The 25246-nt window shown below is 38.7% G+C and overlaps 3 protein-coding genes and 2 long non-coding RNA genes across 21 annotated transcripts in view; 3 read left to right on the forward strand and 2 right to left on the reverse strand.

The window, feature by feature from the left end:
• PDE5A (phosphodiesterase 5A) overlaps positions 1 to 5383 on the forward strand; it is a 135250-nt gene extending 129867 nt beyond the window's left edge. For all 9 annotated transcript variants that reach the window (XM_080591622.1, XM_080591621.1, XM_080591624.1 and 6 more), the window contains one exon: positions 2 to 5383. In XM_080591622.1, the coding sequence (XP_080447748.1) occupies positions 2 to 139 (138 nt within the window). In that variant the 3' untranslated portion in view covers positions 140 to 5383. The remainder of the gene's footprint in view (position 1) is intronic.
• On the reverse strand, positions 4492 to 15891 carry LOC308194994. The gene is made up of 3 exons (XR_013951126.1): positions 15310 to 15891; positions 14938 to 15018; positions 4492 to 9479 (listed from the first exon to the last, which is right to left on the reverse strand). It is a non-coding gene; the product is annotated as an uncharacterized lncRNA (long non-coding RNA).
• Positions 9457 to 16669, forward strand: FABP2 (fatty acid binding protein 2). 4 transcript variants are annotated; one of them, XM_080591662.1, is made up of 5 exons: positions 9457 to 9563; positions 13259 to 13363; positions 14083 to 14255; positions 14867 to 14974; positions 15899 to 16669. In XM_080591662.1, exons 1-5 carry the CDS (start codon positions 9494 to 9496, stop codon positions 15947 to 15949), a joined length of 507 nt encoding a protein of 168 aa, XP_080447788.1. In that variant the 5' UTR covers positions 9457 to 9493; the 3' UTR covers positions 15950 to 16669. The 4 variants fall into 4 exon arrangements, with proteins under 4 accessions (XP_080447788.1, XP_080447787.1, XP_080447789.1 ...); XM_080591661.1 differs by lacking the exon at positions 9457 to 9563 and adding an exon at positions 9574 to 12852; XM_080591663.1 differs by lacking the exon at positions 9457 to 9563 and adding an exon at positions 9576 to 12030.
• A 16-nt stretch (positions 16670 to 16685) lies between these two features.
• On the forward strand, positions 16686 to 19260 carry LOC308194984. Its single transcript, XR_013951114.1, has 2 exons — positions 16686 to 18880; positions 18968 to 19260. It is a non-coding gene; the product is annotated as an uncharacterized lncRNA (long non-coding RNA).
• Positions 19261 to 20893: 1633 nt separating this feature from the next.
• USP53 (ubiquitin specific peptidase 53) overlaps positions 20894 to 25246 on the reverse strand; it is a 38527-nt gene continuing 34174 nt past the window's right edge. For all 6 annotated transcript variants that reach the window (XM_080591611.1, XM_080591612.1, XM_080591610.1 and 3 more), the window contains one exon: positions 20894 to 25030. In XM_080591611.1, the coding sequence (XP_080447737.1) occupies positions 24046 to 25030 (985 nt within the window). In that variant the 3' untranslated portion in view covers positions 20894 to 24045. The remainder of the gene's footprint in view (positions 25031 to 25246) is intronic.

Below are 25246 nucleotides of genomic sequence, written 5' to 3' on the forward strand. Positions count from 1 at the left end.
GGCCCTAACGCATGTATCAGAGGCCTGCTACCCTTTACTGGATGGCTGTAGGAAAAATAGGCAGAAATGGCAATCCTTAGCTGAACAACAAGAGAAGAATCTGATTAATGGAGAAAGCAATCAAGCCAAACGGAACTGAGATGCCGATTTAAAAACCACAAGCTTAAGTTCACATAGAAGACAGTAATAGGGGAGTACTGCATTTTACTAAACACTGTATGGATTTGGATTATGTTTTGCCACTGCTGTATTATTTTTCCACATTTCAAGATATAGCATGACCATGTATATGTCAAGGTTATATAAAGATCATATATTTCTTTTATTACATCTGAGTGAGATCAAAAAAGATCTGCAAAGTTAGCTTATGCTACCCTATTCCACAAGAAGGTACGAGTGCAGTTACTCGACTGTCTCTGAGAGCCTATTACTTTATAGATGTATATAGTTGTTCAGTGATCATGTTGTGGCCAGTATCTTAAAGACTACTGCATTTCGCACCTTTTTTCCTCTTCCAGTTTTGCTGTGTTAGGTTGTAAAAGAAATGAGTGGTCTTGCCTCCTCTCTTCCCAGAGGCTGTGAAGAAAGATTGGGACTAACTCTGGGGAGCTTAATCCAGCATATACTATGCTGACTTCTTTCAGGAGACAGAACTGGGCTTTGAAGTGAAATAGCCCCAGAAATTGTGTACCCAGTAGCTTTTTCATATGTTAAGAATGTCTTAGCAAATGTCTTGCATTTGGATGAATTTTTTAAAACCCTGTGAATTACTAGGCAATGGAGGACTTAGGAGTTATGTGGTACAAGTGTCATAATTATCCATGGATAATGGAAATTGCTTGTTGTTGATTAAATACAACATAACTGACAGGCTGCCTTGGAAGACTGATTCCTATAGAAGTCTGCAGGAAGCGAAAAGAGAAATGGAAGTTAAACAAGATCATTTTTATATGGTTTTAACTTCATTTTGAAGTTGAATTTAACATCATCATAACCAACAAACTAAATCACAGGCAGGAAAAGTGGAAGAGAATGTGACTGCAAGAGATGAAATCCGAATCAGAATGATGCAGGAATGGCATACTGCCAGTGACCATCAAGGACCAGTGCTATTATGAAATGGCTATGACCACTTTGAAGAAAATTTTATGTTAATATCTTTTTAAAATCATTTTTAGCAGCACTAGTTAATGTTATAAATGATCCACCATGTCTTAAAGGAATATGAAAAAAGAATACTGAAAGCAAATATATATCAGAATGCTACAGGGATTTACCAAAAGTAAGAATTAATTAACTTGCACTAGGAAAAGAAGGCATTGATATTTATTCAAATGAAGACGAATCATAAAAATTGTTTTGAATTGATCATTGGGAACCAATTCAAGAAAATATGCATGTAAGACAATCCTAAAAGAGTAGTACAAAGAGAGTACAATTGCTTTGGCTGGGCAGGATTAAGAGACTAATGTCAGCAATCTAAGATTGGTTAGTGGTTAAGTATAACTTCAGCTACATAGAGACAGAAAATGTTGATTTATTTATTTTTTTATCTGTAGTAAGGACTCTAGTTAAAATCAAAAAAAGTATAACGTAAAGGTCATACACTTAGTATCATACTTGAAGGACAGGAGTTATTTTGTATCACAGTAATCCAGAAAATTCTTGTTGGAAACTGCAATAAATTTGTCTTCCCCGGAGACTATCAATCTCACCTCTAGTAGCTGGTTAGAAAGACACCAAAAACAACCTCTCTTTATGCATTTAAATAAGCAATACCAGCAGCTAACAAAAAATGAAGCAAGTGCTTCAAAATGTTCCACAAAAAATGTTCCATTTTCAAAAAACGTAGAATAATGTATTCTTACATTTTGCAGCATTTCTGCCAACCTGTATTATTTGGCACTGATTAAATCCCATCTCAAATTTCTCTAATGACTACCAATAACATATTATTGCAGCTGTATTTGAAAACCTTTTTTTCTACAAAAGTATTTCTCCGATGGGGTTTTTGTTTTCTTTTTTTGGATTTTACAAGAAAGTATGGAATTCAACAGTAATTAAGAATTCTAGAGCTATTGTTATGCTGTGTTCCATATGTGTATTTATATGCATACACAGTACAATATATGTATGTAACAGGTCATAGACATGCTGAAAAATTACAGCATACTGCCCCCTCAGTCTCCCACCTCAAAAGAAATATAATGTTTTTAGGTACTTTTTGATAAATAGGAATCTTGCTTCAGGATTTGCATAGTCCTTGTATATTCTTTTCCTTGAATGTTTGAGATGCTGAACTATAATTATTATGTCAACTGAGGAAATACGTATTTAATATAAATATGAACAAAGTATATGTATATAAAGATGTATTCTTGCTGGTATGGTTGAGACTAGTAATTCATGGTGACAACACAGCAAATCAACTACGGTAGTATTACAGTGTAGTGATGTATCATTTACATTAAGGTTCCAGTATTATATTTCTTTGCTATATTGTGTGTTCAACAAAGCTTTATTATGATATATACTTGTAACTATTACAAAAGAATGCTGGATTCTTACCTTTGACTTGAAAAAAATGCACAAGTTGCATTTTTCAAAGGTTCACATAAAATGAACACAGTTATAGAGTATGTGCATATATTTAATTACATATTTGTACACACTTATCCCACAATCTCTTCCACTACAAAGATTGGAACATTCATAGAAATATAGTTCCTAGTAAATAAATCATTTAAATGTCACAATATACCTGTATCTGTATATATTTCTACAAAAACAAACCCTTTAACTACTGGTTATAGAATCTTAAGAGCATAGTTTGCTGTACTTTGTGAAAATTCAGAGAATAATCAAATTGCATATGTAGTGTTTCACTCTGCCTGAAGGCAAAGTCAAAGGGTGCTGGTTTTGTCTCATAGCTTTGTGTGGGCTGTTTGCAGGAAGTTTTATTTTATTTCATAGTGTAGATAGGTGACAATATGGAGAAAAAAAAAAAAGCCAGACTGTTTTTTGACTGAAATTCATTGCCTTCAGAATTTAAATCCAGCCATGCCGCTATCATAAATTTCATCATGAATTGTGTATCTGATTATTTTAGTCGGCTTTCAACCGTACTCTGCCCTAACTTACATTGTTTAGCTAAAGAAATCAAGCAGAAGATACAAGCAGAAACGGAGTTCAGCACTTTGTCAGTTCAGTCTTATGTCTGCTAAAGCTGTTGTGAACTTTGTTATTTAAGTCTTCGGGTAGAGAATTTGTCCCACTAATTTTTAATCCTAGTCTCAATTAAGACAAGTTATGATCCTACTTGTTCTCAGACATGCACATATATTCTTTTGAAGTCACTCCGCAGTGCAGGTTAATGCTTAAAATACACTTTTCTTTTTTTGTCCCCCTTCTGAAAAAAATACTTGTCATGTGTATTAACATATACAAAAATATTGATTAACCCTAGGTCTTCTAATTAAAAATAACAGTGAGGCTCTTAAGCTGCAGGTAGTACTTCTTTTCCCAGCAGGTTAGCCACACATCCAGTATTACCTGTGGAATATATAGGTTTTCTATTATCCACAAACGGTTTTTTTTGTTTTTTTTTTTTTTTAAAAAGAGACAAAAAACAATGTAAATTTGATTTTGGAGATGGAGTTGATTTTCAAGCAGTAGCAGTTTAAATTCAAGAGCAGATCACTCTCAGATCTGTGCAGAATGCAAATGCAAGTGGGCTAGTGATAAAAGTGAATAATCTCTTCCATTGATAACTAGCTGATCTCTCTTTAGAAGAGAGGGCTGAAGCCTGATTTTATGCATCACTTTCTGCCAACTGGGTGCATGTAAAGGTAAGTTTTTGGACTCCAACCCAATGCATTTTATCTGGTAGTGGCATGAACTACCAGTTTCAGAGCAGTCTTATTCTTGCATAAGATTTTTCAGAATTACTGAGTAACTGACTGTGCAACTTATTATACAGAAAGATTATGACAAGTCAGATCTACCCCTTAAAATTAGGGGATGTTCCCGGAGTGAATTGGTTCGTGTCCCTCACAGTTAAGCATGAGAAAATAGCACTGAGTGTTGATGAAAAAAATGCCTCACACTTTTAAAGGTTTTACAGAGACCTAAGCTTTCAGGTAAATTTTTACATTAGCTTTAGTTAAGAGTCTTGACTCTGCAATGCTGTAGGTTGATCTTCACATCAAATCACACACACTTTACATTCCACGAGGTTTCAGCTTTATTTCACACTCCCCTGCTCAGCATCTTCAGGGACTTGCACTAATTTGAGAGATAAGCTTGAACATTGGAGCTTGAATAAAAATCCGACTTTGGCCTGAGTATGAGAAATAACGAGGGCTGGACTTTTTGGGTTGGACTTTCACGGGAAGAAGAAACATCACAGAGTCCGGCCTGGTAGTTGGTGGTGACACTTGCTAAATACAGCAAATTGTGACTTCAAGATCCTTTATCTTTGTCATTGCTAGATGAATGGAAATTGCATAGGAAAGTTTATTTTCCACATAAAGTTTGTTTCCATAGAGAAACTCATATCTAAGTACCACTGTTTGTAAATGTATATTTATGTGACAATGCTATATAATAGCTAGTTTCCACTAACTTTCACAGCATGAGTTTGTCATGCCGGGGCCTAAGGTATGCTCAAGTGTCCATTTAAAGTCAATTATGTAATTTCAGTTTACCTCAGTGGGAGTTGGCTTGAGCTCAGTGGGAGACTGGATAGAAGGTGAAGGAATGGGTCAAATCCACCTTTTCTACCCATAAAGAGGAACCAAACTCCTACCCTTGGTAACACCTGCCTCACCTGCTCTTTACTGTATTCAGCTATTGCTGCTGATGCCTGAGGTACCTTACAGATGTAACCAAAGTTAGAATTTGAGCCCTCTGTGTATTCACGTGGCAGACACATGCACGTGTCTCTTGAAGAATGTAGTGTGAAATGCACTGTAAATAGTTTTAATATACATTTCTATTATAGTTTAATAAAAATCTCAATCACCGTCACTAGCCACTGAGTTTGTCCACTTGTATTCTTTTATCTTAAAAATATTTGAACAAATATATAGTTTCTGGGCACAGTATTTTTGTACTAGGTTAATTGGGTTACTCTGTATATAATGTTCTGCCTTTAAGTAGTCTTCTGAATGTTATGTGTTCTCGCTTGCTTCTGTCCTGTGACTACTTAGTAAAACTAGTTATATTACTTAAGAGAACCATTAGTCCTTCTTAATTGTACAGCTGATAGCGAATATGAGAGTCACGTTATTTTTGATGGTCAAACTGCTGCTTAGTTGCTTCCTCATTCTTCTTTTTGTACTGTTCTCATGCTTTTTAAAATAAAAAGGACAACGTCAAATAATTTTTACTGTTTGTTAGCTAGCATTATTGAGGTTAAATTTTCAACACCTCACTGTTGCCTGATTCAAGACATCACTTCTGCAAATGTATGTTTTATTGCATTTTTAATAACTTTTCTAGGGCCTAGAAATTCTGACAAGAACTTCACTATTAATATCAAGATACCTCTAACACAAGCACTACTTGACAGTGGGGTTTCTTTTAACAGCAAAAAATAATTTGCTGTTACTAACCACTAGAGAGCAGTGCAGCTACAATTGCTAGGAGCTGTCAGAAACCAGGTTAGTAGTAGGCAAATAAAACTGTTACACAGATCCATTTTCATCCTTTGTCCCTGGCTGTCAATTCCTAGGTAGCATATAAGAGAGATCGAAATAGTCAACCCAGTGACTTCCAACAAAACTGTGAAAATTTTATTCTTTACACCAAAAGCTGCATCATGTGCAAACTGCTGATCCCAGAAGTAAATCTAGACCGATGGGCTGCTTGGCACTGTTCTTTGGCTATTAGGTTCTCCACAGCAACACTTCTGGCTTGACTTTTTTTTTTAGCTCTAGGCAAAACCAACAAGTATGTACATCCCAGACAAACAACAGGCTCATTCAAAAAGTTATGAAGGGCCAGATTTAGTTCAGTACAAAACCCAAGCACTGTTTGCTCAAACCAACTGCAATTTTGTGAGTGCAACTGAACAACTGCCTGTGTATATCTACATATATCAAGTAACCATTTGCTGCTGGGACTCCAATCTTTCCACCCCAGTCACCAACCTAGGCATGCTCCTGCTTGGTGTTCACTGGCCTGCTGAATGAATTCATTTGGGAGAAATGGCACAGTTTTCAACAGGAATACTGCAACACATTCCTTACCCAACCCAGAAAAGAATATCACCTTGAACTAGGGTATTTTGTTGAAGAGGTGAAAAAGAATATTAGACTTGGTCTTTCACATCTTGCACGGTGATGACCATTTTTAAACAAAGGGAAAAGATGATAGCCCCTTCTTCCACCTTATTTTTAGTAACAGTGGTGACAGCTGTTGCTGACATGCACCAGTAAAGTCTCACTATTTAAGATCTATACAGAGTAGTTCAAATTATGAGTTTGCTGCAGTAGTAAGTTCAGGATCTAAATTTATGGAATCTAGCAGCCATCAAGTTTTTCAGCCCTTCAGAGGAGAGTAGCATTTCTCAGCACTTATGGAGCCATAACTTTAAAACTTGAATTTCAGTTGAAAAATACCACAAGTTACAAACACAGTAATTTTTCACTTCAGTATACTCAATTCAGATTTTTTTTGCAATATTTGGCTGCGTGTATTTCCCCCAGTATTTCCAACACTCTATTTTACTTAACACGGAAATTTATTTTTACTTTTCCTGAGAGATTAAATTGTTCTTCAGACAGCTGTATTATTTTCTGTTCTGAATTTGTACTGTCAAATAAAAATAAAATCCACTTTCCTGATGAAATATGAGGCTAAACAATTCGGCCTGCTATTGTCCTCCCAACAGTTCATAATGGCTGATAAATAGCTCTGTACTTTACATAGCTTTCTTTTCTTTAACATCATCAAAGATCTTTAACAAACACTGGGAGTAAAACACACGGTTAAATCATTCCACTAAGTTACACATGATTAGTTCACATACAAGCATTTTTTTTGAGCTTTTTTTTTTTTTTTTGTAGTAGTAGTAGTAGATCAAGTCACTGGCATATTATTTTATGACATAAATGGCTTTTTAATGTAAGGGAAGTTCAGTTCACAGATAAGTAGAGAGGTTAATTTGATCAAAGTCACACAAAATCTATTTCTTAGCTGGACAGAATTAAGATTTGGGTCCCAGTTCTGCTTTTACATAAGACATGAAGAAAAGAATGTTTTGTGTTGAAGACATCTTTCCCTTTCATTACACAAATGCTAAATTACCTGAGCTGTGTAGGGTGCTCCCTTGCTATTATGCTGAGCTCAGAAAAAATCCTTATTTTACAGATTGAGATTAGATCCGAGTCACTAATCCAGATAATCACAATAATCTTTTGTGGAGTTTGGAGCTGTATCATAGTCAAGAGAAAAAGTGTACAATCAGCAAACAGCTATGTTGAAATGAACCAAAAGGCCAGTTCAGATTTTGGAGAAACTGAAAAGATAGGTGCAGACTGTCAACACAGTACACTGTTAGCTCATTAACTCCTTCCCCAAATTTGGCTGCTACTAAGCATCTACCTGGAAAATACAGGATAAGAGTACTAAGATACATGTTTAAATCAAGCCTGACTCAAAGCCCTACAGGTCTACTGACATCAGTCTGTATGTGACAAGTGCCAAATGGCACTAATACTCAGAGATTTGTGTAACGTTTACTGGAGAAGCACGCTGTTATTTATATTGGCAATAGCTCAATATCGCTTCCTCTTCATTATGACTAGGCCAGATTCTACTGTTCTAGGTAATCCTAGGACACATTTTAGGGTACACTAGTAGATGAAGGAAATAACAGAGTTAGTATTTCTTTAAGAAAACCTTGCATTTTGCTTCTAGATTATTTTTTTTTAACCTCGAGCTTATTGTGAAGAAGCCTTTGCACTTCAGATCTCTCCAGTAGTCAACTCTCAAAAACATGCAGCGCTTCATGGAACAGAGCCATTACACACAAATTATAAAGGAGCATATACAGACACTTAGGAGTAAGTTTTAAGATCCACAGCCCACTATTAAATAATCAGACAGATGCATTCTATGCTCTGTGGAAATTTCTAAGTAATCTTCGAACGGTGAAGTTTCATGTTGAACAGGTTGCACAATCAGCAGTATCCAGATACTGCTTGAAACATTTGGGACCGGCCCTGTTTAGCATCTTCGCTGGTGACGCAGACAGTAGGATCGAGTGCACCCTCAGCAAGTTTGCCGATGACACCAAGCTGAGTGCTGTGGCTGACATGCAGGAGGGCAGGGTTGTCATCCAGAGGGACCTGGCAGGTGGGCCTGTGCAAACTTCATGAGATTCAACGCCAAGGGCAAGGCCCGGCAGCTGGGCTGGGGCAATCCCAAGCATAAATACAGGCTGGGTCGAGAACGGATTGAGAGCAGCCCTGAGGAGAAGGACCTGGGGGTGTTGGTGGATGAGAAGCTCAACATGAACGGGCAAGGTGCACTTGCAGCCCTGAAAACCAACCGTATCCTGGGCTGCATCAAAAGCAGTTTGGATAGCAGGGCAAGGGAGGTGATTCTCTGCCTCTGCTTTGCTCTCGTGAGGCCCCACCTGGCCTCAGGATGATCAAAGGGCTGGAACACCTCTCCTGTGAAGACAGGCTGAGAGAGCTAGGGTTGTTCAGCCTGGAGAAGAGAAGGCTCTGGGGAAACCTTACAGCGGCCTTCCAGTACCTAAAGGGGCCTACTGGAAAGCTGGGGAGGGACTCTGTCAGGGAGTGTAGGGGTAGGACAAGGGGGAATGGCTTTAAACTACAGGAGGGTAGGTTTAGATTAGATATAAGGAAGAAATTATTTACTATGAGGGTGGTGAGGCACTGGCACAGGTTGCCCAGAAAAAGCTGTGGATGCCCCATTCCTGGAGGTGTTCAAGGCCAGGCTGGACGAAGCCTTGGCCAACCTTATCTAGTGGGTGGCATCCCTTGCCCATGGCAGGGGGGTTGGACTAGATGATCTTTAAGGTCCCTTCCAACCCAAACCATTCTGTGATTCTACAAAACAAACAAACCAAGAGCCTACAACAACAACAAAACCAAAACAAAACAAAAACAAACTTAGCAAATGGGCAGGTGGAATCGGACAAAAGCTAGTTTGAGTATGATCTAATCCTGCTGCAGCACAACATCCAGTTACAATACATACTTGGAAATCGTTTATGGAAGAGATGGCATTAGTCAAGCTACATTGAACTCCTTATTGCTAAGCCACCCATAAGTTATCCTAAGGTTGGCTTTATTGACATAGAATTATGTTTACTATAGCCATATAAATATAAGTATTGTGGTTTAAATTCTCAGTCAAACTTCATGACAAGCGATCTAGATGCAATTAAATGACGTCAATGCCCAGCTATCCTTGCTATCCATTCACAGACATTTAGAAGATTCCTGTAATAGAAAACATGCAGAAACACTGCCAAATCAGTTCCCAATTACCTGACAGACATCAGTTCATCTGCATCATTTTAACAGGTATGAACAGACTCATATCTTTCTTAATATATATATATAACAACATTATATATAATAATATTTATATAAGTATATTACTTTTACGCTGGCCCCAAGCCAGTACCACTCTGTGGTAAAGCAGAGTTTTATTGTCCTTGCTAATTTTAGGCTGAACAACTTTAAGACAAGCCACTAAACAATAAATGGGATAGAGGAATGCAACCCACTGCAAAAGCATTTTTGCCACCCTGATCTTTGGAATCGCATTCTGAATTATCTTCATAATACAGCTTGATGTGTTTATCAGAGACGGGCATGATGAGATTGGCAAAGCAGTATAAGTTAATCATTGATTTCCATCCACCTCATTTAAAGATCAAACTTCAAAGTTAAGTTTGCCTTTTTCTAGTGTCCTACAGTTGGCAAACTGACTAAAGCCACAAATACAAGAATCCACACCTTTAGCTTTCAAGACTTTCATGCAACCAGCAATACTAAACAGATTTTTCAATGCAGCATCTAAACAAAAACTGTAGTTTTGAAATCTGCACAAGGAAAAGCTAGAAGAAGGGGAAAAAAAAAAGGGGGGGATAGTGAGATATTCCAACATTAAAAAAAAAATCTACAAAAACAATCTTAGTTATAATTTTAGAAGAGAAAAGAAAGCTTTTGCAGGAACTCAACTCTGAAGTGTACATAGCGTCATTCTTTTACATATAAGAAATCTGAAGTCAGATTGTAGCGTGTTAATAGTCCTAAGTAACTCATAAAGTGTGAGTTAAATCTCATAAAAATGCAGCTGCTGGTTCTGACACTGACATTCCACCACACCTCGGGAAGAACAGCTCCTTGTGCCATCAGTGCACACCAGCGGAGGGACCCCATATACTCATAAATATCAACCACCTGTGAGGTTCTTGCTTAACTAACACAGCCGTGGGGCTTATCTGAAGAGGATCCTAAGGATTCATACTCAGTGAAAAGAAACGCTAAGGAAGGGAAAATGGGGAAGAAATGAAGCAACAGGCTGTTAACGGAAAATTCAGGACCAACCAATTGCTGCTCCTATGGTGAAAAGGTTTAGAGCTGGCTGCTTAGCCTGACTTCTGAGGGAGGCCACAGAATCACAAGTGGGGAGAGGCAAACTGTGAGATAACTGACAGGAAAAGCACATCTGAGAGAAGTTCCTGCTAGTTTAGGATTCACTCCAGAAGACCCGCTCTCTTTTTCAAGGTTCAAGAGAATTGCTGGACTAAGTTGGATGCAGAAATTCATACATAATTTGTGGAACATCACTACTCTGAGTTTTGTTTTCAGAGCTTAAGAAGATGGTTTAAATGAGAAGAGCAATCAGCAATGATAATTTTGTTTAAATACATAGAAGATTACTTCAGATATTTTAACATTTCTTAAATGAAATTAATCACCAGGTTCTTGGAGAGAATACAGAACCCACCTAAAAGTTAGAAAAGCTCTCTTGAAGTGCTCAATAAGCAGTAGTTTCCTATTTGTTAGATTTCATATGGACCTGAAACAATGTGAATTAGAGACCTGTTGCCATTATTTAAATCATAGAATCATACAATCATTAAGGTTGGAAAAGACCTTCAAGATCATCTGGTCCAACCATCACCCTACTACCAATCTCATCACTAAACCATGTCCCTAAGCACTTAATAAAGTACTTTGAAAGTATCTATCTTTAAAAAAAAAAAAAATCCCAAAAAGTATTTCAATCTTTTCATATAAAAAATGCTCTATGCTATACATATGCACAAAAATTATATATACATACTCTTCTACATTGAACTGCTGCACAGCCTCAGTTATTTACTGGATTCAAGACAAGTGACTACACCATTGACAGAAAGAACATTTCTGCAAAGACTATAAAAAAGGGAGACTGTAAATCTGGTGAACTATAACCTGACATCATATTTTTGTTTACGCCTATGTACTACATAAATAATATAGATCGACAATGATAACTACAAAGGTCAAGAGATACTCCAATGCAATAAAAAAGAAGAAATAATCCAACTTAAAAACAGACACTCATCTTGGCCATTTTTGGAGCTGGCTGAAGAGTAAGATGGGTGTCCATGAGTAGCACAGCACTGGGCACGGGCTGTGATATTCTTTGAGACATCAAGTTGGGTTTTAGCAGGGTGCTAATACAACTACACATCTCCAACCTTAGAACTGGTTGATTTTTACCCAGTTCCAATCTCCAGACTAGCAGGTGTATATTTCCCTAAGTCAAATGACAGGATTATAAGAAGAAGGAAAGGGAGAGAAGAGGTAGCTGTTACAGGAAGAATGGCAGACTCTGCTTCTCCTTAGTCTTAGAGAGAATAAAAAGGCATTTATAAGATGAAAGACTGTGGCTACAAGGGATGGGAACTACAGTAGCTGGAACAGAGGAAGATGAGCGGACAAGCTGCAGCCTGAAGAGGACCCATGTCCACCACCCCAATCCTTGCCACTTGTGGGTAAACCTTCTCATGCAGAAAAGGGGTATGTCTGGGGGTTTCTGCTCTCCCCCAGATGCAGAACCCCTGGGGGTACAGCAACCTCCCAGGAACCATGCATTTGGCATATGACATTAGCATTGGTTTCAAAATGAAGCTGACTGGAGGGAAAAAACACAGTGTTCTGGTAACTAGCAAGTATCACTGGGTTGCACCTCAGTAAAACCTCTTGCTGCAGTCTGGAATCCACAGGTGGACAAGATTATGATAACATGGGGCTGTTAAAATTCATTAAGCAGAGCACAACCCCATCACCTGTGTGCTAAGCAAAATTCAGTTCAGCATTCAGGATTTACGTTTTGAAGCTAATAGACAGTAAAGCTAATGCCATCCATAAGAACAGCGTAATTATAATCCTAAATTTGCCACAGACAGATCTGGTACAGGCAAACTTGCTCAGTTTTAAGAAGAGCTATTGTGTGGGGAAGAAGCAGCTAGGTAAGGGTAGGCTCAAGTTCAGCATTATTCCTAAACAGACAAAACCTGGGACCTATGGAAATCAACCACATCAGGTATATTCACTTTGTGGCATCTTTTTCTGTTGTAGGAATGGGTAAAACACATAGCATTCACTGAGCATGTTATAATATAGACAATCTTTAGAAACTGCTCAGAATTTAAACTGAGTGAGCACATGAATACAGAATATCATCACAATTTTCATAGCTCAGCACTAGACAAGAAGAAAGTGAATAGTTTTCTGAAACTGCAGACACTCAGTAAATTCTCCACCCAACGTTTATTATGTAGAGTAGAACAGACTTCTGCCAATAGACAAGGTAGAGATTTGTGTTTGGTTTGTTGGGTAAACAGAGTTTCTCCAGCTGTATAGAGACTCTCCCTCAAGCGTGATGTTCTATACACCAGAGAGAGAAAATGTCAGTAAACTTTCTTAGCCTAATCATTACTTTCACTAGATAAACAATTTTTACTACAAGTCAAATAAGATGAAAAAAAAATGAATGGATTAATGATTGTTTATAAAGAAGTATAATAAAGATATTACCATCATTTTGGGCAATAAGGGAGAGATTCAGCAAGCAGTCTGGTCACGATTTGAAAATTTGATTAAACTACAGTAAACCTCTCCCTGACAAGATCAGCGCAACAGTTGAGCTTTAGCCAGCCACATCATCATGTAAATTGCTTTCATGATAAGCCAGTTTATAAATTCTCTTTGCAAAGCTCGGCTACTTCACGGAAGTCCTCCTACAGACAGAAAGATGGCATTTAATGGTGCTTGGAAAATAGACAGAAATGAAAACTATGAAAAATTCATGGAGACCATGGGTAAACCTTACTTTTCCAATGCCTTCTAAAAGCTTGATATTGCTATGGCTGACTCCAAACTCAAGCTTTCGGTGCACTACCTTCTGGCTAACTTGTCTTTTGCTGTTTGCTACTCTGTCCTAGTACACTGTCCTGCATTTATTTCCAAAAGATTCTACAGAGAGGGGAAAAGATTCTACAGAGAGGGGAAAAGATTCTACAGAGAGGTAGAAAAAGATTCTGATTTTAATTACTTTATTTTAAACAATCCAGCTAATTCCAGTAGAATTATTTCAGCAGAAGAATCTCTAAGACTTCTAAGATTACATTCATGGAAAATGTTCAGAGAATTTGAATGGTAAACTCTAAACAGAATTCTATACCAGGAATATTATTTTGATAACATAAAACTGGTTTAAAAATTAGGGAGGAAGGAAACCATTGGTCTTCAATTTTACAGAACACGCATGATTCAAGTCATTTTAACATGTGGATGCTTACTTTAAGCTTGTACAAATTGCCTGTAATATGGATATAAACAACTATTCCAGTTGGCTAGTGGTTTGTATTATATCTGTACTACTGAACACTGCCTCAGTAAAAGGTGGAGAAGAATAAAAATCTGGGTCAGAATGCTGGGCTAAGCTCAGCTGACCACATAAATGTCACGACAAAGATACAAATATGATGTTCTCTTTTGTGTTTTTTTTTTCCTGATTTATGTTAATTGATTTTTCCAGGTGTTAACATTATGAAAAGGAAGTTAGGAGCCCATGATAATCTGAAGATCACTATTCAACAAGATGGAAACAAATTTCTTGTCAAAGAATCAAGCAACTTCCGTACCATCGATATTGAATTCACTCTGGGAGTCAGCTTTGAATACAGTCTGGCTGATGGGACTGAACTTACTGTAAGATACTTTTTATATGATTATATATTTATTATATAGTAACAACTTTCTGAAGTACAATTTCAGGATTAATGACCTGTTTTCCTAGGTTCTAATTTAAATTTGACTTTTAAAGTCTGACTGTCCAGGAATGCCTGCAGCACATATACAAGATCACAAGTTAGTCTTAACTATTAATGGCTTAACACTGTAACAGGAAGCTCAGTGTTCTGTACAGTGCCCCAAAAGTAGAGTATCCAGCAATCTTCACATGCAGGAACCCAGGCACGTGCAATTTCGTATTTTATAATACTCAAGTACACCACCTAGAGTGTAGTGAGGGTATTGTAAGAAATTAACTATACAGAGAAAAGGTAAAATCAACTGAGCACTAAAAAAATTTAGTTTGACAAATAGGGAATTAAATAAACTATTAGTTTTATTAATATTTCATTTTTATAGCCTGTCCAACTATGTCATAAAAACTTGATTATACTGTTTTAATCTCTGCTCACCTTAAAGCACTCCTGCAGTCTTTAAATCAAATCAGATATCAGATATATATAAATCAAATCAAAATAAACACAGAATGCTGTGTTTATTGTAATATATATATATATTTCCCATCATAGGGTTCTTGGAATATGGAAGGAAACAAACTTGTAGGAACATTTACAAGAAAAGATAATGGAAAGGCACTCACAGCATACAGAGAAATCGTCGGTGATGAGCTCGTTCAGGTGAGTTAAGCAGTCACTTATGTGCAACTTAAACACATAACAACCTGAAAATAAGCTCATGTTCAGAGCTGTTTCGACAGTAGAAAGTATTTTCTTCAAGCCAAGTAACCTAATTTATCTTCAGTTAAAATCCTCAAGTCTAGTAATATATTAAAATTTAAAACTATAAAATAAAACTTTAAAATACGTGTTTTTTTTCCTACCCATGTAAACTGTATCTTATCAACACATTCTGACATCTCTGAATACAAGCTATATATAGAAGGTACATACATACTACATATATAGCGTACATAGTATATATACGGTATATATATAAGTATACATATACCTACTTTAGTGTGAGGGCCCTTTTCTGACTTCTAAAAGCGTTACTGCAGGAGCTCATACAGGATAATGTACTCAAGTGCCTGATAAATGCCCTTTTCAAACGACGGAAGGGGAAGCTCGAGACAAATGGGAAATGCCTCACTGATCTGCAGTAAAGCCAGAGACTGAAGTGAATCACAATGTTTCAGGATCCCTTCCACTAGCTGGACACAAACTTCTTAAAAATAAATAACCAGGTGTGAGATCTGAGATCAAAATCATACAGTCTAACCTTTCACATTTCTAAAAAAAAAAAAAAAAAAAAAGGCACTTGTTTAGAAATTTTATTGGGAATACAGCTCTTCAACACCTTGGTGTTTTTTTGTTTGTTTGTTTTGTTTTGTTTTAAGCCTCCAAAAATTGTTCAAATGTTTGCATGGGGAATTTATGGCTATTGTCAATAGGCTGCTTTCCTTACGTTCCTTTCCTCAGAGCCCTTACGAGGTCCTGTAGGCCCCACAATTAATTAAACTGCCTTTGCTGTTTCTCAATAGAATCTGTGAAATGAGATTTTATGAAAGCAGTCACTGATTTTTCTTCTTAATTTCTGAACAGACCTATGTGTATGAAGGAGTTGAAGCCAAGAGATTCTTCAAAAAGTGCTAAATTCTTCACCCAGAACAGCACTAGAACTGAAATCCAATGATAAAAGGCCATTTTTCTACATATACCCTGTTGTTTTTCCTTTTATCCCCTCACAGCACCTAAAAAGTTGTGATCACTTACTGCTACTGAAAACGTTTGTTTACATTTAGTGTTTTGCCTTGAATAAACAAAATTCTATTACAATTTGAAACAAATGCTTAAGTGTTATTTGTATGAAGTCCTACCTGACTGTAAAAGGCTGGCAAAATTATGTTCTATAATCAGAACCTAAATATTTTTGCACTGGTTTTTAAATGGTGACTTAGTTTCCTTACCATTATATTTATATTGATTAAAGGTTTCTCTGTGTACTGAGAATTGTGTAATAAGGATGGTAAAACTTACAAGAAACCTGGGAACCCCCAAGTCTCGAAAACTCTTATATGTAAATATAAATGCACAATAAATAAAAATATGGTCAGATAACACCTCTCACTTTGATGGTTCAAATGATATCTCTGATGCCTTGCTGATATCAATAGGAGTAATATCAAGCACTTGCTGATGATATACAGATATCTCACATAAAGCAGTTTCACTATATTTGTTTTTTAAAGTGTGGACATGCTTTTAAAACATACAGATTTGGAATTGTTCCAATACATTAGGGCTCAAAATCATTCTGTGTCAGGAAGAATGTCAGAAACTTTTTTTCAGGACATGAATAAAAATATTCAAGGTATCTTACCACGATAAAGAATGATTTCAGACAAAGCTGGCTTCAAGTAAGTACTGGTGCTTCTGATGGGTGACAAATACGTGTACCACGTTCTGCTCACATCACTCAGTCTGTAACTGCTGATTTCACCCCAGACTCAACTCCCTCGAGTCGCACTATTTCCTAGGGTTGGCAATAAAAATGCCTCTTGAGGGCCAGCTTTAGTCTAGATCTGCTGTGTCCCCATAACTAAGCCTCCCAGTGGCAATCCAGTCCTTGTCCCCGTGTCTGAAGGGCACCTTCTTCCAGCCCTGCATGGTCACTGACACAGCAGCAGAACACACCTGGGTGCTGCGGACACTTCTGTCCTGCAGCAAACATGCCCCAGGACTCTCTGCTTGTTTCTGAGCTCTTTACACCTTCCTCCTTCTGCTGTCACAGTGAGAAAAAGGCTGATCCACGCAAGGGCCTTGCTAAAAGGTTATACCTCCACGGGGACCTGAGGACAGCCCCGAGCTCTAACCCACAGCACGAGTGCAGCTGTAGTCTCTTACAGCACGTCAGCACACAATTGCCTGAGGATGGGAAGCAGCTGAATAGCCTTCTGCCGTCTGCTTATTCATATGCTGCTGGAGCTCCTGGTTTCAAATATCATTTCTTAACGGGCACATTTACACTTCTAATTCTTTGCTTGTTTGTTTGTTTGTTTTCTAATTCCTCTCGAAAATTATTCCACTGTTTTCTTGGCTCTCTTGGCTGTTTTTTTGCTGGGTAGAAAAGAGAATGTTCTTTCTTCAGTTATTTCTACAGCTAAAGCCTCTCCAGCCTATGCTTTTGTAGTCTTAAGGGTCTCAGAGCTCCCTCTAATGGCAAAAGGCTCTCATGACGCCAACTGGATTCGATTTCAGATTGGGGAGCACCATCCTTCGTCAAAACAATTCGGATTTTCTCCAGTCCCCAATATTGATTGTAAGAGATGTAAGATTGGAGAGCAAATGTACGAAAAGCTAAACAAAAGTACAGGATAATTACTAGGTAGGGTTTTTGTTTGTTTGTTTTTGTTTTGTTGTTGTTGTGGGGGGTATTTTTTTAAGTATTTGAGAAATTATTTTAGCAAATTCTAGATTACATACAAGGCCATTAACTGAATGGTACATTGATAGGAAGGAAGGGTGTGAGAAGCAACCTGAAGATATAAGTTTAAAAGTGTTCAACAACCTCATATACTTCAGACAGATGCAGGTGGCAGCTGTACTTGAAAAATAAGGAAAAAACAGTAAGATTCAGTCTCTAATACCTGAGGTAGGATCGACTACTGTATTCTGCACATAGCATTGCTTTTACTCTTGATGCAAGGCTAAAAGTGGTTAATAGCTCCAATGAAGATGCTTTTGTTTAGTATAATCACTAATTTCTAGTTACTCTTCTAGACAAAATGAAAAAAATTGCACTCCTTCCAACTCCGAGTGAATTGGCATGTTTGTCAGATGGCAGTACAGGCTGTGCAGCTTCGTTTCTTTGAATTTTTTTATGCAGTTGCATGCTGTGTAAAGCCCCCAGTGTGCATGAATTTCTCCACGATGGTTTAAGGCGTACAAGCTGCAACCGGCTTCCAAGAATAAGCACGTATCTTAAAACAACTTCCAGTTTCGCTGGGTATCTTCCCACCAAGATTTCCTAGAGGAGCCTTCAGCTTGCTCCAGCAAGCCACCCGCCCTCCACGAAGCTGACCCAGCAAGTGGGGAATGTTTATTTCCACACAAGTCCCTGTGCAGACTGACCGGAGCAGCCCTGGTACTTTGGCAGAAATGCCCGCCACGGGCTGACGGAGGCTCCCGCCGCGGGAGCTCCCTGCCAACGGCCACCAACGGCCACCAACCGCCACCAACGGTCACCACCCCCCGTCACGTGACGCGCCATCCCATCCCTCGGGTGTGGCCGCGCGGGGGCGTGGCGGCGGGGACGTGCGCTCGCCTCCCATTGGCTCCGCACGCGGAAGGGCTGCAGGCGCCTGCGCGCTGGGCACCGCCCCCGGCCCTTCCCGGAGCGGCGCGACAAGATGGCGGCGGCGGCGGCGGCGTCGCGGCGCCGGGAGCAGGCGGAGAGGGAGGCGGAGCGGGACGCGGCGGCGGTGCCGGCGCCGGCGCTGTCGGGGCAGTCGTACTGGCTGGACCTGTGGCTCTTCGTCCTCTTCGACCTGGCGCTCTTCGTGCTCATCTACCTGCTGCCCTGAGGTCGGGGGGGCCGCGGGGCGGGCCGGGGGTGCTGAGCCGAGCCCGTGCCGCGGGGAGCCCCTGACCCGGCGTCTCTGTGCCCCGCAGGGCCGCGGCCCCGGCGCTCGGCGCCTCACGGAGAGCAGCGGGACCCGCCCGGCAGGAGGCGGCCGTGGGGACGCCGCCGCTCGCACCTGGGGACCTCCGCCTGAGGCGGGAGCCGCGCCCGCCCTGCCCCGCGCTGTGCCTTCGGAGTCCGCGGGACGGCTCGGCTGCGCCTTGGTCGTTTGTGCCTGAATATTTATGATGCATACGTGAAAATGTGTATTCTTTGTAAAAAAGCGACCGAGAGGACAGACGATATTGACAATAAAACGCAGCTCTCACAGAGACGGGAATTGTAACTCAGGCCTTATTGCTTGAAAGACGAAGCGTACCTCTGCTGTCGTACTTTGGAGAAGTTGAGCGTGCTAGTATGTTGTTACCCGTTTGCCTGTTGTACCATTCTCTCTTTGTACCACAGTGTGTAGGAGATTCGTGCTTCAGCAGTTTCTGAGCTTTCTGGAACGTGGCAGCGGGTAGCAGTGGGTGCTGTCTGAGCACCCACTGACTGAGTCAGTTCTGAGCACCTTGCTATGAACAGTGAAGGAGGGAGCTTACGAGAAGAGCCTTCCTAGGCAGGTTACATGTGAAGTATGCTCCTCCCTATGTCTGTGAGCAGCTGTAAATAGTACCAGCCCTTCAACTTCCACATGCCCCATCAAAATTTGGTGTGTCTCTGACTATAACGAGGCCTTCAAAACAATGTTACGTTAAGGAATATCTCATGTGCTCAGGAGAAAGAAAAGGAAGCTGAGTACACAGAGTAAGATTTTTACCAGATAATCAGGTTTTGAGAAAGAAGGTCTTTAACTATGGGTGGAAGCAGTTCAGTTGCCTTGTGTATTTTTCCCTTGTAAATACCCTTAATTGTGAGAAGTATATATATTTTTTTTCCCAGGAATAAATACAAAATATAACTGGACTTCAGAGACTCAAGGATTCCAGCATCCTCTAACACATTGAGAAGAGGCTGCTATCAGGTTAAATAGGTTTCAGGTCATGAAAGTGGGTACACTTTTTTTTTTTATTATTCGTAAACAATTCTTCAGTTGACAGTAGCTTCAATTATATATCAGGTTTGTGTGTTCAGAAGTGAGCTTAAAGCTTTATACCTGTATCTGCTAGTATTTATGACATGGGTTGGTAGTACCTATGAACAAGTGGTTTCAGCATTCCTGATTCGGGCTAGAAAAAAGCTGAACTATGATTGCATTCTCACACAGAGGAAAATTGTTTTTTAACTTTTATTTCAAATGAGCCTATTAAAGAGACAAGTTTGCTACTGTTTTTTTCTCCAACATGATTTCATAGTGAAATCTCAAGGGAACAACCTACTAAGGAAGCACTGTAATCACTGTAATGTTCCATTTCTCTTTTGTAAGGCAGACTTGAGAAAAAATGTTGATTCAATCGACTTTAGAAGGTTAAAAGAAATCTCAAGCTATTCTGTAGTGATTTATTTTTTTCCCTTCAGCCAGGTCTGAAAGACAGGGTTTTACCTATCTCAGGAAACAAAGCTATCAAAGTACAGGCTTGTGATGCTTTGAGCTCAAGCTACTTCATACACCCCTGGAGTACCTAAATATACATATAAAAGCAAACTCCACTTCACTTCACTTACCCCTAACAGAGTAGCGCTATAAAGTATAACTAATCAAGCAGTTGTCACCAAATCTATGGAATTATGGTATTAAAATTGATTTATGCATTTCATAGGTATTTAGAAAGCTAAATAGCTTATTAACAAGCCAGTATTTAACAAAATGAATTTTACTTCAAATATGATAACAACCACCTTCTTTTCAAAGCTTACAAGCATTAGTATTAACCGTCATCGTTTAAAAATGTGGTTCTGGAAAGCCAGGGTATGGGGGTCTTGGTGTGGGTTTGGGTTTTGGTTTGTGTGTGGCATACAGAAAGAACAGAGACAAAGACATTTTAAGTTTTTAATCTGATAGTTTGAACAAGCAGAACTTTGCAAGAAAATAATTCTAAAGACTGAAAAATATATTAATTACAAGACTTGTTAATGTATTTACTGTTACAAAAATCATCTAGGCTCTTATACAAATCTATAGCCAGAAGGGGACATTTATAAAAAAATAAATAGGCACCCTAGGTAAGTCAAAACAAGTTATCACATATTCATTAGCAAATATTACATACATACACGGAGTGCAGAGTCAAATATAAAAACAAAGGTGCCTGAATTAGCTGTCTGTTTACTATTAAATACCTGGTAAACATGGGTCACCTAAGAAGTTGTCTGGTAAGATTGTTTCAAGCAAAGCAAGAAGACAGAAGTACATCTAAATTACTGCAGCTACTTTAAAAATAAGTTTACCAGTTGTGCTTACTGGAAACCAAGTTCATTGGCATCAGTAATAGGCATTCATATTGCTTTTTGTACAGAAGTATGAACATTGTTATGCATGTTTAAAAATAGCTGTTATTATTCACAGTTGTTGCTGTGCTATTTATACATAAAAATACTGTCATTTCAAATACAAGATTTTTGCAAACACTTTTTACAAATTATACATTATTTACAAATTCCATAATCTTTGTTTTTTACACAAGTATTAGAAGACAGTTTTACTTAACTGGCTATGTATATTATGTAACATGGCTGTAGGTACACTAGAAAAGATTAATTTACAAGTTTTGAAATCTTTCAAAAATACTACAATAAGGAATCTTCCAAGTTCTTACATGTTCAAGGCTTTTTTCCTCTATTCCACTGATTTGCTTACAAAAGGATAATTTCAAGTTGCTGTTTTCCAGCAACCATACCTAAACATGCATAATTCTTTGCACTATAAACTCTAGAATTCTTTCTCCAAGTGCTGAAATAAATTTTGATCAAGAAGACAAAAATAAGATTAATCTAAGATACCTGGTTTGTTGCATACCTCCTGTTCCAGTTTTATACTATAAGTTACAAGTAGTTTAAAACACTGACCTTAAAGAATAACCAAATGTGTAACTTGGTTAATCACGCTAAACAGTTTTCAACATTTTGTTGAAGCACTAAAACTCGCATAAGTTTTATAAACATTAAAAAAGCCTCTCTGACTAACAGTGCAAGCACAATCGTGTTTACCATGCATTTTTAGCCTGCTTGCATTATTTTCTTAACTAAAAGGCATTTACGTTTAGATGTCGTCAGCACCACCCCAATTTTAAGTTAACAGTAACACAAATAATTAAAAGGTTCAGCTTTTCCAGATTGTGTCAGGACTTCCTGACATTAATTCTAAATTACACATTGTGCAGTGTTACAACAGACTGGAACAGAACCCTAAGCCGATGCTTCTGATACCACAAGACGCAGGAGGTCATTTCTAACGCTCAGGGTTGCCAGGAGGGTAAAATCCTGTTCACCCTTCTTTTCTCCCACATCCTCACTGGTCCACGTGCTTTGCCCCAGCAGTCACTTAATACTTCCGTGCACTGATTTAACTTCCTAACCAAATAAATGCCAAATAAATCTGCTTTATTTCTGAAGTAAGTCAGGTTAGCAAAAGACACTGTAAATGCCAGACCTGCCAAAACAGCAGGGCAGAGTGCCAGAACAGAGAAAAAGAGGAACCTCTTCTTCTCATGCCACCTTAGTCTAAATGGCTGCAGGTTCAGTCAGACTTACCTGCTATTACAGTACTTAGCCATTTGTAGAACTGTTCCGAAGAGGGAAAAAACTGTCGGTAAAATTATGTCTGATCCCTGTTAAACATTGCTTAAAATGTCAAGCTGAAAAGATAGGAAGTTCAATAAATAGCAACACTGACTTTGTGTGCAACTGTAGAATAAATCAGAACAGAACATAAACAGCAAATATGCCTAAAGTACTTAGAGAGGCTACAGACAGGATGGAGGCTCACTCTTCACAAGGAGCCACATAGAGAAGACAAGGGGCAATGGGTAACAAGTTGCACCAGGAAAGACTTCATCTTGATCTAAGATTTTTTTTTATTTTTTTTTTTATTAACAGTGAGAACAATCAATCACTGGAACAACCTCCATAGGGACACACTTATCTAGCACCCTGTACAATCACATCCTGAAAGCCTCCAATAATAGAAAGTTTTCAAGGTTCAATGGGACAGGATGCTAGATAATCCTATCTAAGCTGCCTTTTCACAAGAAACGTTGGACCTGATTATCTTTCAAAGGTCCCTTCCAAGCTGGGCTGTTTTATGATTCCGTAATTCTAAAACCTTACCAAAATGCATATTTGACAGCTATATAATATATCCATATTTTAAAATTAGCATCCTATTTTCCTATACCAGTTTGTAGCTTATGTGGTTAAACTTAATTTGACTAAGTTAAAGTATATAGCTTATAGGGTGAACAAATCTCATAAATGTGTAAGTTTAAAAGTGTGTACAAACAGAGCAGGTATATTAATAGGATAACATTACTGCCATTTACTTGAATTCCCTTTAAAAATCTTACCTAGCACTTGCAAAACAAAACGGTTTGTAAAGAATTATCCTTAAGGCTTTTAAATAAGTTAGAAAATCTCTGGATAAACTTGTATTAAAGACACTTGAAGGTTTGCGAAAGCACAGACTCTCAGAGAAGTCAGCTGAAGAAACAACCTCCTGCTATCTATCAGGAAAATACTGCTCCGTTGTATTTACTGCATTATATATGGTAATACGTTTACCACTTTTGTTTGTTTAAGTATGTAGTGACCACAGTCTGAAGGAACACTTTTTAAACTGCAACTATTTAAATCTTAAAAAAAAAAATAAATCAGTAACATCTAGTTGATCCCACTGCTGTAAGATGCATACACCTAGAGGGACCATTTTCAACCTAAACTGTAGAAGATGAGACAAGTAACAGTGGTAAGCATTAAGGCAACTACAGTAATAAATCAAAGAACCGGAAGTTTAGCACCTCTTCTCCTCTGCTCACCTCCTATTTGCATATTCATTTACAGAGTCATAACCCCTAGGCAAAGTACAGCCAACTGGGTACCAACTTACACACAGAGATTCAAGGCTTGTGCCCATTTACAGACTATGTGAAATGCAACAGTCAGATCCAGATTTTTATTTTTATTTTTTTTAGCTCTATCTACTGCAATGTATGCCTTCTACATTTGCCTTGTACCTTTGCTCGGATGTAGGATGCCTGGGCTCATGAGTAGCATGGTAGGGAGCATTCAGTTCTACTCCAGCTGGTGATGGATGCTTTTCTTTGTGAAAGCTTCCACTGTCAGTAAAATACAGCTTGGGTCTCTGATGATATTTCATCCTGTATGTGTCAGTCATACAACTGTCTACTGAAAAATAAGTTGTTAGGGATACGCTGTCATTGCCATCCACATAGCCAGCACTTGGTCCCATATGACGAGATCCTTTCTTTAAGAAGTTCTCAGACACTGTCCAAAAGTCATTAACTGATAAGCTAGGTGGAGAATCCGGTTTATGAACAAACAACTCATTCCCTTGAAATGGCTCTTTGAGCCTTTGTTCGTTTGTAAATACATTTGCTTCTGATGCCGACTTTAAAGGTGTACCTGCTTGCCTTAATGGGTTATTTTGCAACGCTTCTGTCAGTTTTACATCAGCTGCTGAATTACTTTCTGATCCTGGCAAAACATTCAGAGCATATTTCTTTGGAGGTAAAGGGGGAGGAAGATTTTGGTAAACTGCTTCTGGCACCCAAAGAGCATCCGCCCTGCGGACTGGGTGCCCGGCATGCTCACAGGGAGGGGGCAGCACAACGGGCCTTTCCAGTGGGTTCTGTGGCACAGAAGCCAAAAACCCCATCTTGGGAACAAACATTCTTGCATGAAGAGGCTGCGGATGGGACGAGGAGTGAAAATCATTGTTGACTGGCTTCCTTCCACAGACGTTTTCTGTATAAGGGTGGGGTATGCCATCAGCACAATATACTGATACATTCATCTTCTCAAACCTGTCTGGATTAAGCCACTCTGAAGAATTCAGTTCGTTTGCCTTGTTCCTACTTTCTGACTTCACCACCTCTTTAAGAACTGGCTGTAGAGTTGATGATGGGAAAAGTTTCCTATTACTCTCAGGCATTTCAGCTCTAAAACACAAAAACAAAGAGGACATAAGTATCCATTAAAGCCAGGGTAACAATGGCAAATGATGCAAGCAACTTTTACAGTGACAGCCCTGGTAACACTGCCTAGGTATTCTTGAGCTGACATAAGCCATTTAATTAAAAGTTGCATTAAATCACTCCAAGCTTCTTTCATTTGAAAGGTACACTGTCCCCAGAAAACTTTGTGGGAGATTGAAA

This window comes from Anser brachyrhynchus, assembly GCF_964034855.1.
Source record: "Anser brachyrhynchus genome assembly, chromosome: 4".
NCBI lineage: Eukaryota > Metazoa > Chordata > Aves > Anseriformes > Anatidae > Anser > Anser brachyrhynchus.

Coding starts and splice junctions, on each gene's coding strand:
- FABP2 (XM_080591661.1), top strand. CDS start 12,708: ATGAATACAGAATATCATCACAATTTTCATAGCTCAGCACTAGACAAG. Junction 13,364..14,082: donor AAAATTCATGGAGACCATGG/GTAAACCTTACT, acceptor TGATTTTTCCAG/GTGTTAACATTATGAAAAGG. Junction 14,256..14,866: donor CTGATGGGACTGAACTTACT/GTAAGATACTTT, acceptor TTCCCATCATAG/GGTTCTTGGAATATGGAAGG.